Genomic DNA, 15,102 nt, shown 5'->3' with positions numbered 1-15,102 from the left:
TATGGTCCAATCACTTTTGTGGACCAGTTGTTGGGGAGGGGATGGGTGTGGAAGGAGGATGTATTTTTGGAGCAGGTTTCCCTGCTGCCTTTTCAAAAGCTCTTTTTATTTAAAGTTGCTTATGTCTGACTTTGAACTAGAGGTCTCGATACTCTATGATGGAAGTCAGGCGCGTTAGCCACTGAGCTATTAAAGTACTTACTATTATAGACATTTTTATAGTCTAAAAAGTTTATAGCTTAAATTTTGTAGCGAACGACCTAATTCTCTACTTAAGACTTATTTCTTCATAGCTTAGCACATTTCTATATAAAACAAAATAAATCAAGTACAACTCATTGATTAATTAATTGGTTCATATTTTGAATGGTTCATGTTTTGTTAGTGACAATAAATTATTGTTCAAAGTTTCAACTTGATTTGAGAATGGGAACTGGGAGACATAACATGTACAAGATTCCACACAGACTGAAAATTTGATTTGATATAAGCTTTGTAAAAAAAAAATCGAGTTACTTTTTCCTACTAGGGCTGCTAAAAAAGACCAACCGGATTATTTTGTTGTGCTATATTTATAAGCAACAAAGGACAAATAAATATTTGTCAAAGCAGCGAGACAAAAAAATGAGCTTACTTATTGACAACTATTTTACCAGAAAGTCGAATTCAGTTTGGAAACGGTAGAAAAGTTTGATGTCAAGGACAAAATGCTCATTTCAATTTCACAACCCAACGAAACAGCGATATGGGGGGAAAAAGATTTTCTTTCTTTCAAGATGATTGCACAATTTTTTTTTCTGCTTTCTGCATTAGAGATATTTTTGTGTGTGTATGACGTTTGATGATGTAAATAGATAAATGATTCAAGTTAGTAGATCATATATATGTAGATAGATAGATAGATAGATAGATAGATAGATAGATAGATAGATAGATAGATAGATAGATAGATAGAAAGATATATATATAGATAGATAGATAGATAGATAGATAGATAGATAGATAGATAGATAGATAGATAGATAGATAGATTGATTGATTGATTGATTGATTGATTGATTGATTGAGATATACAGAGAGAGAGAGAGAGAGAGAGAGAGGAGAGAGAGACAATGTTAATAATTATAAGGATAATACTTTAAAATATTTCAACTCAACTCTCACTAGTTTCTCTAAGCTCACAAACATTTTTGTCAATTTCAAACGCCAGGAAACACAAAAATGTAAAGCGCGCGGATAATTTTGAAAAACAAAATTTCATACCCGCAAACCACGCACTTCCGGTCAACACATATTTTTTTAATGTATCCGCCATATTTTTTCTGGAAGTTTAAGGACGATGTTAATGACCCTTTCTTTTAATTCTAGTTGCGATAGTTGTTGTTGTAGTTGTAATCCGTTTGTGTTACAGCTCTACTGCCTGTTGTTATATTGTAGGAGAAGTTGTTGTTTTTGTTGTAGTCTTTCTTGTTTATTTGCAGTTATTGTTTTATTGTAGTTGGATTTGTGTCGAATCAGTTGCTGTATTTTTAAATTTGTTGTAAACGTAGTTACTGTTGTAGTTGTTAAATTGCTGCTGAGGTTGTTAAATTGTTGTAGCTGTTGAGTTGTTCTTGTGGTTGTTTTGCTGTGGTTGTTGGGTTGTTGTTGTAGTTGTTAAGTTGTTGTAGCTGTTAAGTTGTTGTTCTAGTTGTTAGGTTGTTGTTCTAGTTGCATTAGTAGTAGTCGTTGTTGTTGTAATTGCGACTTTTGTTGTATTGTTTTTGTTATTGCAACTTGTGTTGTAGTTATAATTACACTTGCTCTAACCCAAAAGATAGTCCTCCAATGTTCCCTTCATTAGCTCCTTATAGTATGGAAAGTCAAAGACTGGAGATATGATAGTTCAATGCTCAACAGGCTCCAACTTACTACTGGAGTTTTAAGTACATACAAAGGTAGAGAGACGTATGTTTTTGATTAAAGATTGGACTTATGGAAGTTAGAGACTGATTTGTTACCAGATCAGATGAGTTTTGTATACATGTCAATCAACATTTCCTACTTAGACTAATTGCGACAGGTGCTTTTTAAAATGCCGAATTTCGAACTTTGCCATCAACATATATAGACAGGAACATTCTGAAATGTTTGATTCCATCATTAACAAGAAACACGAAAGGTCTCTAAAACTTATGAGTAAGTATGATGAAACAACCAACTGAAGGAGGAAGGAGGGGGCGGTGGAATATAATCGAGGGGATGCAGACACGTTGAGACCACCGAGCAGTATACCTGGGTGACGACTCTGTCCCTGCTAAAGCAGACGCCAAGTTTACTTAACGTCTGCCCAGTGTTTGCTATCAGTCAGGTTGTCCTAATCCTCGACACGGAAATAGAATTAGAGTTCTAATTAGCTTGAATTTGTAGGAACAAACTGATTGATTCCACATTTTTTATTTTCCTCTCTTCATTTTGGTTCGTTAAAACTCAACTCTGGAATCTACACGCCTTCAGAGTGGATAGGGCGGGATAGGGCAAGGTGGTTACTTAAAATAGCTCATTCCAATGTGCCCTTTGCCTTTGACCTCATTATAGTCAAGGGTTATTCTACAATATTAGCCTCTTAGGTTTGCACCCTTTATGCTTTGTCATATGTGACTGAACAACTTGCAATTACATTTTTTTGTCATGCTCATATTTCATCATGTAATATCTTCTTATAACCCCAGACAAAAATAAAATGGACATAATTATCAATTAGCCCATTCCTTTCCTTTTAGCTCATGTCCACTTAAGGGCATTCTTAATTAAAGTTTTTACCCTCTATTTCTCCATCTCATTTTTAAAGAAAAAATCTTTGTTTCTGGAATGATCTTTGTGTTGGCGCTTTGTTAAAGTTATGGTTCATGAGCACACGTAGACATCCACCAGGAGACACACAAACACTCACACTCACACATTGACATTCATCAACATACACACACATACATATTTTGATTTAAAAAAAAAAAGATGTAAGGTTAGGTTGATCTTATGGACTAGACAAAACTGGTGTGTGTGTGTGGGGGGGGGGGGGAATGGAAGGGGGGTAGGGATACATCAGGACAAAGGGAAGTAAAACGCTACGATTATTGGAATATTTTTTTTTTGTTTGGAGAGCGGAGCCTTGTAAAAACTCAGCCAAAGATACAATTAGCACGGACCAAATCCAATGATTGTCCTCTCCACACGCATGCTCAGAACTGCTGGAAAGTTGAGATGTGAACGGGAAAAAATACAATCCACCTCCCCCCCCGCCCCCATCCCAAAAAAAGAAAAAAAAAACAGCTTTGTTTCAACAAGACAATAAGAATATTAATCCAATTGAGAAGTTTTTTTTTGTTTCAATCCAGGAGAGTCATTTTTTTTTCTAAAATCTAGACAGTTCCAAACAAATGATTATTTTTGTACATTAAAAGTTGTTTCTATAGTAGTTTTGTTTTTGTTTGGGTAGCGAGTCTACTCCTGTCCGAAACGTTAGGGTAAAGGTTTGGGTATGTATAAGATGGGGCAAAGGTTAAGGCTAGAGTTAAGGGGGTTAAGGGTTAAGGGGTTAAGGGCTAGGGGTTAAGGGCTAGAGTTACTAGAATGGTAACTTTAATTCACTAGGTACATCAACTTCCCTGATTCAAACATTTCTTTTCTAACCAATGTTTAATTTTTTTATGTTTTATCATTCTGGATTTCATTCAAAACTAAGGAGACTTTTTAAAAAAAAAAATAAAGCTTGTACAACTATTCACTAAGTGAAGTCCTAGCAGAGAGGATATAAACACTTCACGTATATGGGAGAAAACAAGCTCAATATGTTTCCATTAGTCATTGCGATTCCGTTAAGCGTATCTCAAATATTTTGCAATGTGTCATTTGAACCTCACATTTAATCATTACACTAACAGAAACTCCAGAAAGTTTAATTAACTTAATTTACACATTTAAAAAATCATTTAATTATATATTTATACCACTAAAACATAGCTATATTACAAAATCATTTAATTATATTTTATATCACTAAAACAGCTACATTACAAGATTATCTAGAGTATCCTCTCTTAATTATTATTAACGATAGAAAACAGATAATTACTATACTACAGTTTTCTCTATACAGTAAGTTTTCTAATGAAACTAATCAGATTGGATTCGTTGATACCATTATTACAATCAGACTATTCAGTAATTATTCAGACTTTCTTGTTTAACTTTTCAATATCTAAACGTACAGCCAGACTCTGTGTGAATGCAGAGTTTTACTTGTGGTTTTGACACAATAGATGACATGTCAGAGAGCTGCTGAAAATAAACGACCTGTTGTATGACAGAGAATCGTGTCTACATCTCAAATAAAATATTAACACAAAAGTCTTTCATCGTCTATTCTGTCCCGAGTCTTAAACAAATCAAAAATATAGAGAGCATACATATACAACAGCTAGTTAGATTTTGTTCAATGATTTCATTGCCAAAGGAACAAAAGTCTTCATGTGTCCATTTGTTTTCGGTGTCTTGTTTCTCCTTTTTGATGGCGACATGTTGAAATCATGAACCATAATGTGTTTTTTAATGTTTAAGATCTTGGCAATGTTTTTTTCTTATATAGAAATACAAGTTGCGTTTATTTGGTTGATCTCACCAGCGGTATTCGGGATTCTATAAAATTGAGTAAATATATCAGGACAAAACTAAAGCCCAAAAGAGCTGTTTTTTTGTATGAATTTTAAAAGTTAGTAAGATGTGAATGAGTCAGTGGTACAATGGTTGTCGTGATCTGGTCCGGGAATATCTAATGACAAAGGCATGACCCAAGCCTTGTTTGCAAAGTCAACGAAAGGACAGAACCAGCGCGTTGTTGGTGTGGGTGAGGCTTTAGGGTTAGACTGGGAACATCATTTTAAAGATGGCCTCCTATTTTGGACAATAAATACCACGATAAAAATATTTTTAAGCTTACAAAAATCAGGGAATTTTTACCTACTGTACATTCAACTGCTAGTTAGCTTGGTGGTCGAGTAGAAAACTGCTTCCGAATCTAAGGGTCTTGACTTTGAATCCCGGTATGGACTGGGATTTCGGTTTTCTTAGGACGTCCATCCAACTGTAATTGGGATCTAGCAAACGTTTGGGAAATCAATGGGTGGTCGTTGTGCTGGCCACATGGGCCAAAGAAACAGATTAGCTGTATCTCGTCTGACTCTACCTTATCTTACCCTCGGCTCCATTAAAAATGCTGAATTCTGAAGACTTTCTTTTGATTGCGTTGTGGAGAAATGAACATACCATTTGACTCGATGAGAGTTTACAAAATTAAGTCTTTGTCTAGAATAAATCAGGACCAGCACTCCTTCTCCATAGCTCTACCATACATTCTATATGATTCTGAAGTCTTGGTTCTATATGGAACGCACTGAACTAGAAAGACTCCACCAAAAGTGCTTGCGATCCAATAAGAGACTAAAATGTAAGCCTAACACAACAATGGTTTTGATCACATGACAGTAAAAGGGGCAATGCTTATCCTACGTTATGTGGGGCAACTATTTCCTAAGAGATTTTTGGAAGTGGGATGATCACATGACAGTAGAGGGGCAATGCTTATCCTACGTTATGTGGGGGCAACTATTTCCTAAGAGATTCGGGAAGTGGGATGATCACATGCCAACGGCAATCAAATATGAGGAATGGACCACATGGGCGTTCCCCAGACTCACTTCAAAAACCAGATCAGGCATTAGCTTGCTTCTGCTGACATAGCTGATTTAAGAAAGAGAAAAAGAAAGGGATTGAGATTGATAGGAAGAGAGAGAGACATTACCAAGTGGTTTAGAAGTTACACACTCAAAGTTGGCAACTCTGTAATGATTCCTAGTGACCAGGTCACTGTTTTTTTTCAATCCTGTTTCTGTACTTTAAGATTGTACTACTGTCCTACATATTTTTTTTTAGTTTACACTCAATCAAAGCATTAGTCCAGTGATGCTCAACCTAATTCGACCTGCGGGCCATTTTATTGCAGACACTCGTATCGCGGGCAATATCGAGAAGATAGAGAAACAAATAAAATTGATTTAAAACTAATTTTATGAGAAACGCGTGTATCTAGTACTTTTATTAATTATTGGGATATTTGAAGCTTATCTTATTTTTTCACTCGTAGTAAAAGGGCTTCATTCCTTTACTTAAAATGTGCAACATGTAACTAGATTTACCTCAGGACTCATTTTCTTATCTCATTTTGCTAGATTCTAAATATTCCTATCAATGCTGTCATATTTGGTTCATAATGCCGTGTTTTTATTTTCAAACAGCTACACTTTCTTTACAAAACCAATATGTAGGCTTATTATCATCTTCCACACAAAGTAAAAGATCCGTTCACTTTTCCTGGTAGATTTTATACTTAAGTGTTAAAGGTCATGGTACCAATCCGCCAAAGTATTGATCCGTTTACTTTTCCTGGTAGATTTTACATTTAAGTGTTAAAGGTCATGGTACCAATCCGCCAAAGTATTGATCCGTTTACTTTTCCTGGTAGATTTTACATTTAAGTGTTAAAGGTCATGGTACCAATCCGCCAAAGTATTGATCCGTTTACTTTTCCTGGTAGATTTTACATTTAAGTGTTAAAGGTCATGGTACCAATCCGCCAAAGTATTGATCCGTTTACTTTTCCTGGTAGATTTTACATTTAAGTGTTAAAGGTCATGGTACCAATCCGCCAAAGTATTGATCCGTTTACTTTTCCTGGTAGATTTTACATTTAAGTGTTAAAGGTCATGGTACCTATCCGCCAAAGTATTGATCCGTTTACTTTTCCTGGTAGATTTTACATTTAAGTGTTAAAGGTCATGGTACCAATCCGCCAAAGTATTGATCCGTTTACTTTTCCTGGTAGATTTTACATTTAAGTGTTAAAGGTCATGGTACCAATCCGCCAAAGTATTGATCCGTTTACTTTTCCTGGTAGATTTTACATTTAAGTGTTAAAGGTCATGGTACCAATCCGCCAAAGTATTGATCCGTTTACTTTTCCTGGTAGATTTTACATTTAAGTGTTAAAGGTCATGGTACCAATCCTCCAAAGTATTGATCCGTTTACTTTTCCTGGTAGATTTTACATTTAAGTGTTAAAGGTCATGGTACCAATCCGCCAAAGTATTGATCCGTTTACTTTTCCTGGTAGATTTTACATTTAAGTGTTAAAGGTCATGGTACCAATCCGCCAAAGTATTGATCCGTTTACTTTTCCTGGTAGATTTTACATTTAAGTGTTAAAGGTCATGGTACCAATCCGCCAAAGTATTGATCCGTTTACTTTTCCTGGTAGATTTTACATTTAAGTGTTAAAGGTCATGGTACCAATCCGCCAAAGTATTGATCCGTTTACTTTTCCTGGTAGATTTTACATTTAAGTGTTAAAGGTCATGGTACCAATCCGCCAAAGTATTGATCCGTTTACTTTTCCTGGTAGATTTTACATTTAAGTGTTAAAGGTCATGGTACCAATCCGCCAAAGTATTGATCCGTTTACTTTTCCTGGTAGATTTTACATTTAAGTGTTAAAGGTCATGGTACCAATCCGCCAAAGTATTGATCCGTTTACTTTTCCTGGTAGATTTTACATTTAAGTGTTAAAGGTCATGGTACCAATCCGCCAAAGTATTGATCCGTTTACTTTTCCTGGTAGATTTTACATTTAAGTGTTAAAGGTCATGGTACCAATCCGCCAAAGTATTGATCCGTTTACTTTTCCTGGTAGATTTTACATTTAAGTGTTAAAGGTCATGGTACCAATCCGCCAAAGTATTGATCCGTTTACTTTTCCTGGTAGATTTTACATTTAAGTGTTAAAGGTCATGGTACCAATCCGCCAAAGAAAAACGTAAATAATAATATACAAATAAATTTCTAAACCTTTTTATTTGGGGGTGGGGGGATTTTCTACACTTTGTGCCAACATATCGGCGGGCCTGATGAAACCACGCAGCGGTCCATATGTGGACTGCGGGCCGTAATTTGGGCATCGCTGCTTTAGTCTATTAGTCTACTGGACTTTTGATGGAGTGAAATTGAAAACAACATTTAGAGAAAAAAAAAAGATAATTATTTCAACAGTGACAGATAAATAACAAAAGGTTTATGTTGTAATATATAATGACATGCTATTTAGAAACTTATTTTCTTTGATGATTTTATTGACTTCAAATTGTCGATTTTAAGTTGAAACAATAAAAATAAAAGATTTTCTTTTTTTTTAAAAAGTATTTCATTATAACTTCAATTTGGCTTTTTTTCCCCAATAATTGACAGAATGAATAGAATGGCAACAATATTTGGTTCTTTGGAAATTAAAAAAAACTATTCATCGTCTATTTTTTTTTTTCAATTTTGTCGGCGACTTTTGCTGCTTAGAGTTACATGATAAGACTTGCGGTAACAGTAAGCCATGACCCATTATAGTGCGCTTTAATTAGAGGTGGACTTTTTGACTCTCACTTTTAGCCCATATTGACACAAGTAATGTCTAAAACATATCTATGTCAGTGCTGCGTTTCTTTATTTTAATTAAGATTTTGATCATATTAATGTGAAGAGTGGCAGACATCTTTTAAAACATACAAAATTAGATAATGACAATGTAAAATTGAAATGTTTAAAACCTCTGGAAAGTATGTATCTAGATCTAGACCTGGCTTTAATGTAATTAGGTCTGGCTCTGATGCTACTAGGTCTGCCTCTAATATAGCTAGGCCTTTTTCGAGAGTGTAACTAGGCCTGGTTCAAAAGTAATTAAGCCTAGTTCGAACCTACTTATCTCAGGGTTTAAGAATCAAGGCTTGATACCAGTGTATTATTTTTTTATTTATGATTGAAGACTAAAGTCTTTTCTTTAACTCAAGCAAAGTGATTGAACTTAGTTCACATCATTCATTTCATATTATACATATAATATATATATATATATATATATATATATATATATATATATATATATATATATATATATATATATATATATATATATATATATATATATATATATATATATTATTTATATTATACATACAAAAAATAGCATGACACCGTGGAGTGTAGCATTTGTTTTTACTGAGGCCCTATGTTCCATGAGGAACGCAAAGGAAAGATGGTGATGATGATATTATGTTATATTTAAATGTGATCATTTGACTTAAATTAGTCTACATAAAAAGTTATATGTTAAATCTAATATGCTTGATTTAACATCGCATTTCGTGTAGATCTACGAGGTATTAGGCTACTTAGAGTTGGTCATTGCATATTTTCTTGACTGTAGTATGATGTCTCTGTAAGTTTCGTATTCAAACATACATTTGGTCAAAGATGGTCATTCCATGCATTCTGCCCGCAGGTGAAAGGCAAAAAAATGGCTGAGTGCGGAAGCACAGATGAAACTAATGAGCCACTCCGGAAGTGAGAGCAAGCGGTCAGTCCATCCCCTGGTGGAGAAACCATTGGAGGTAAGAGCAGCAATGACAACTGGCTATCCCCTTTTAATTGGTGGACACAACTAACTACACTGACAAGCAGTCTCGCAAAAGACCGCAATCCTGGTGTGAGCGTGTATGTGTGTGTTTGTGTGTGATATTTTAGAAATGTCCTCGGTAGTGTGTCTGTGTGTATGATATTTTAGAAAAGTCCACCACAAAAAGACCTAGATAAAACTAAAATCTCGTATAAACTCAGACGAGACGAGAGTTAGAGCAGAATTAGCCAATAGGATTCAGTTTAATAAGTTGGGTAAAAAAAAGTAGTTCAACCTTTTTTTGTTGTTGCTTCTCGTTCGATTTAAAGTTGGCAACAGTGAATTTCTAATTCCTATATTGAAATATATACTTATTATGTAATGTTGCAATCATTTTGCTCAATATTACAATTATAATGATTATAATACTCAGATGACACTCAGAATATTTCGCAACCAATAGTGCAAATATCGTGATGGCAAGATAAGGTTAAAACATACCGCTGAGATTTTCGCAATGAATAGTTCTGGATTCATATGGTGAAAGTCTCATGGCCGTATTTTTTTTTTGTGTGATCTAGATGGCCATTTAGATGGACTGACAATTGTAAAGGCGATATTATTGATTCGCTTTTAATGCTTTACACAACACTTGGTGTTTTATCTTTTCATTTCATTCTTTAAAAAAAATATCAATAGTCAAGGCCAGTTCTAGGAAAATTTCAAAAGCCTTTGTTGCATTTTTATTATGGGTTACACTTTTCCAATAACATCCTGTCATTTCCAAATATGTCTATAGAAAATGTGAATAGCGTCTAAATGTTCACATAGTGTGTCTTCCATCTTCTTTAGTATGTTTGTATGTTTTACATGTTTCCGACGTGTCTTCAGAGTTGAAGATAATCTACTTCCTAGTCCAAACCTCCCGCAGGGGGATGGCAGCGGGCAGGGTTTGAACCCGGGACCATCGAGAAGACCGATCGACAGTGCAGCGCGCATACAGCACAACCAGGCAGCCATCCTTTAGTAGTAGAAGTAGAGAAAGTCAATGCCCCTTTCCAGACCTTGCGATCTATAAGGCAGATGATATTAAGGTCATCTGTTTCCTTGGCCAACAGTTTACGAGCAGGTTGTCATGCGGCCAACACAACGACCAACCGCGTTTACTTTCCGAAATAAGTCAGGTACCCATTAAAGGTGGGTGAGCTCAGAGACGCCCTAAAAATTCAGAAATTCAAAACCCCGGTCTTCACCGAAATTCGAACCCAGGACCCTTAATTCAGAAGCCAAGCCATTAACCACTCAGCCACCGCGCCCCCAAAGAAAGTTTCACTTTAATTTAAAAAAAAAAGAATGAAAGAAAGCATTGTACGTACACTATGTGCTAGTTATTTTATTGAGTTTCATCTGACTTTGAATGCCATTGACTCCATCATTAAACCCAGATAAAAAAAATAAAACACTAGACGAATGTTTTGTCAAGACAAACGTTCTAACGTTGACAAAGATATCCCCTAATTCCTTGAACTCATCGCGCCTCTTGTGTTTGTGGGTGCCGCCTTCACTAGTCCTGCACAAACGTTCAAGTGATCCTCCAATCTACTCAGCCATCAGAAAAGTTGGAACTGCTGGATCATTCCTAGCGCCCCCACTGTTTACATTTCAGAGGGTAATGGAATCATTGCCGCTACTTGAGTTTCTTAATGAAATATTCATGTTTCTTTATCGTCTGCCCAGTCTCAATGACCATTTGAACTGTTTTGTCTGGACATTTGGAAAAGTCCATCTTCTTATTACAATGAAGATCAAACAAAATTTAGTTTAAAACAAAAGTAACCATGCATCTTCGTGTTGACCATACATAAAGTTAATTCTCATAGTTTAAGTTTAGTTTTTTTTTATTCCTGTTTCGTTTCACACGGAAGGACAATGAATCATAAGATGAAGAAAGAGTGCAATGTTTCACGTGAAGTCAAAGACCCATCTGCGACCTGCATATTTCTTAATAGGTCACGCAGATGAAGACGTTGTACTCCATAATGACTATTTGACCTAGGAACACGAGTAGGACGTAATCATCTTTATTTTTAAATAACGTCTGTAGTTCATAAGATTTGAGTGGAACACACTTTAAAATAATGTTTCTCGGTTTAAACACATACTATTACTATTCAATCAAACCTTGGATTGACTTACCAATTGTGTGAAGCAAATAACTTAGAAAACTGGGGGCCTCGCACGGGACTCAAAAACTAATTTTAGATAAAAAATTGCGAAACTCGGATCAAATCTCAAACCTAGCAGAACTCTATGACTCGTCTTCTAGACTAGTTCTAAGTCTCTAATTTGATTCATGATACCATACGGAACGCTACGGGAATAGCCCTATATCATTTAATTTTATTTGTTGATTTAGATGTAGATGCAAGCAGGTTTTAATTCATTGGGTCATTATATATTTTGTCTTTTTATTTTCTATTTCATTTGTTGCCACTGCCTGGGGCCTTCAATTACCTTAGGCCGGCCCTTGTCAGAGGTTCATTAACGAAGTAACTATTTGTATATACACTAAAATATGCCAATAAGTCACTATACGAAGCGGATTTCTGTGACCCACCCTCTTAAAAAGAACACAATTGGGGCTGAGCTATTTACACTATGGAAACGTATATAAGACATAAAGAAATAAAGACAAAAAATAGTGAACACTGAGAGATGGAGAGGGTCAGAAGAATTTGGAGAAAGGATGCTGAACAAACGTTAGAGAGGAAATGTATTTATTCTTCCTGGTTCAGATTGATTGAACCAATCAAACGAATGTAGCAAAATGTTTTCTGTTCATGTAAGCATGCACGCAACCTTAAATGTGGGAGTTTAATTTAACAAAGGATATGCATAGATCAGACGTAGTGAGACTTTAAAGTAGACAAATTGTATTTGTTTCTAATTGTATTACTTGTTTCAAAGAGTCGATGTGATATTTGCCTAAGCGCATAGTCAAAGTTGGACTTGACCAATGCTTTAACTATTTCAGTCTTGTAAGAATTTAAATGTAAATGTATATTTACAAAGCTTTCATCAACTCACTCTGTCGATCTGTGGTACAATTATTGTACACATTATTTCTCCCACACCCATTTTCGGATCAAGTTGAAACTTTACACAATTATTTGCTGCATCTAACAAAACATGAATCCATAAGAAAAGTAAACAATTGCTTAATTAATTATTAGAAATTAAATATTTTGTTTAGTAAAGATACATTTTTCAAAGTCGATGACACTGACATTACACGAATCAATACAGAAATTAACCGGTTAGTAAGTTTATTAGTGACATTTAATTATTTTTGTTTTATTTAGAAAAAGGGCGCTTATTCCTATAGTATTGAGATATATCGAAGTGATTTAGATAAGCTTTGTTAAAAAATATTTTGTTTATTTTGCTTGTTTACTTTATTTTACAAATATTAGTAGAAGAGAGAACCTATAACATTTTATATTGATGATATAACATCTGTCAGATCGTGACATTTTCTTAATTTATATATATTTTGTTTTGTTAAACGTTCACGGTACTTTAGATCTTAGATGTCTATATTACTTTAGATTTTAGACGTCACCCGCAGAACTTTAGATCTTAGATGTCCACGTCCCACAATGTATTACAGGAATACATTCACTGCCTGCTTTTAGAATCTTCAAAAATATATTTAAAAAACACACACACACTAGTTTTAGTTTTCTGACCTGCCGGTTTTGTAAAGCAATGAGAAGCCACCACCCACTCTGTCCAATGGGATTTACTCTTGATCCTGTTGCTCTGTCCTTGTATTGCCAGGAAAGCGCATTACCGCTCTTCTCGTGTAGAGATTGTGTTGGTTTAAAAATCACACAACACGTGACTTACAAATATATGTGAATGAGTTTGCGTCCATGACATCATATTGACACCAATACACAATGGCGTGTATACATGGCATTCTTCAGTTTCATAAATACAGATTTAGTTACCTGACATTACCTTGGAGTCGTTTAATATTTAGCCTTGGTGTAGAGAAATCCAATCTCATTTTTGTTCATCCGTTTTAAAAAAATTCCATGTTTCAAATATACCATTCATTAGTTAATAAGAGCAAAATAATTGCTCTTACAAAGGTTAGTCAGCTGTTTAAAGGAGGAATAGTCCTTTTAATTTGATAATTTATACTTTTTTCTTTACGTAGCATTAATGACGTTTTAGGTTTGTATACAGATCTGTAGTTTTGTTCACACTAGTTTATAAAACTGTCAGCATGACGCAGGCCCGTTGAAACAGTAATTGATTTTAAGGGTCCTTCTGGGGAAACTATCTCAACAGAAGACGTGTTTGTAATGTGTGTAGTCTCTAGTCGCACTGTCTGAACTTATTTCTTGCAAGTGATCTAATCTAACTAAGATATAGGATCAAAGAGTAGCTAAAAGTCAGATATAAGATCAAAGCGTTTACTTAAAATTAGATATAGGATCAAAGAATTTAGCATTGGTCAGTTATGTGGATACACAGTAATAATGTAGAATGATAAGGTACATGTAGATGAATGATGTTAGGCGTATTAATCTCTAAAAGCAGAACTTGTCACAACACTTGAAGAAACTTCATTCACAAAGATGAACATAACGTTTTGGACAATGTATTTATATTCAGCTTGTAAGTGAAAAAAAAGTGAAATATTCTCTTGAACAATTTCAACTAAATATAAACTCACTCTAAAAAAAAAAAGAAAAATAACTCGTCTATCTGTCGCTGGTCTCTCTCTTGTCTCCCTTATTCCACTTTCACTACCCCATGGGCGTAGCCAGAATTTTTTTTCCTGCCCCCCTTCCCCGGCCACGTTTATTGTACCCTAGAATAGGTTCTTCCTGGAGTTAGTGAAAAGACTGTAGATACCCCACCCCTTGTCAGCTAGGGTGTCTGGGGGAGCGCTGAGAGCTCCCCTAGCGGGGTTCGGGGCGGAGCCAATCACTATTTCCGGTATTTAAAACCAAAAAAAAATATGCATATTCTGAGGTATATATGGTGCATTATCCTACTATTAAAAAATTTAAACACAAAAACTAAATCTGCTATTTGCTGCAATTTTTTAATGGAGCCCAGCGACTGGTATAAATTTATAACCCCTCTTGGCTACGCTCATAGAATTAGAATACTATAGTTTGCTTTAGATTTTATATCGAAAAGGGCAGTTTTATCGTCAATACGATCTTTTTTCAACTAAAAAAACAGAATGTCTAGGGATTTGAAAAAAAAAATCAAAACCTTAGCTACGCTCTTAGAATTACGTGATTATAGTTTGCTTAAAAATAATATTGAAAATAGGGGTTTTAAACCCCAAAGCTATCTGTAGGGGGGTTTAAACCCCAAAGCTATCTGTAGGGGGTTTTGACCTCAAAACCACCTGGAGGGGGTTCTAAACTTAAAGCCTTCTGGGAGGGGGGTAAACACTTGGCTAAGCTCATAGAATTTTGTGTGTATAATTTGCTTTAATTTTATATCTAAGAGGTGATTTTTAGCTTCAAACCCCGCTGAAGGAGGTT

At 35.1% G+C, this 15,102-nt stretch overlaps 1 protein-coding gene across 1 annotated transcript in view; it reads left to right on the top strand.

Moving 5' to 3' along the window:
• Positions 1–15,102, top strand: part of LOC106064253 (cerebral peptide 1-like) — an 87,713-nt gene that overhangs the window by 28,244 nt on the left and 44,367 nt on the right. The window contains exon 2 of the mRNA XM_056045008.1: positions 9,413–9,521. Within this exon, the coding sequence (XP_055900983.1) occupies positions 9,413–9,478 (66 nt within the window). The 3' untranslated portion in view covers positions 9,479–9,521. The remainder of the gene's footprint in view (positions 1–9,412; positions 9,522–15,102) is intronic.

This window comes from Biomphalaria glabrata, chromosome 1 (assembly GCF_947242115.1).
Source record: "Biomphalaria glabrata chromosome 1, xgBioGlab47.1, whole genome shotgun sequence".
Classification (NCBI taxonomy): domain Eukaryota; kingdom Metazoa; phylum Mollusca; class Gastropoda; family Planorbidae; genus Biomphalaria; species Biomphalaria glabrata.
This window is presented reverse-complemented; position numbering and strand designations above follow the sequence as displayed.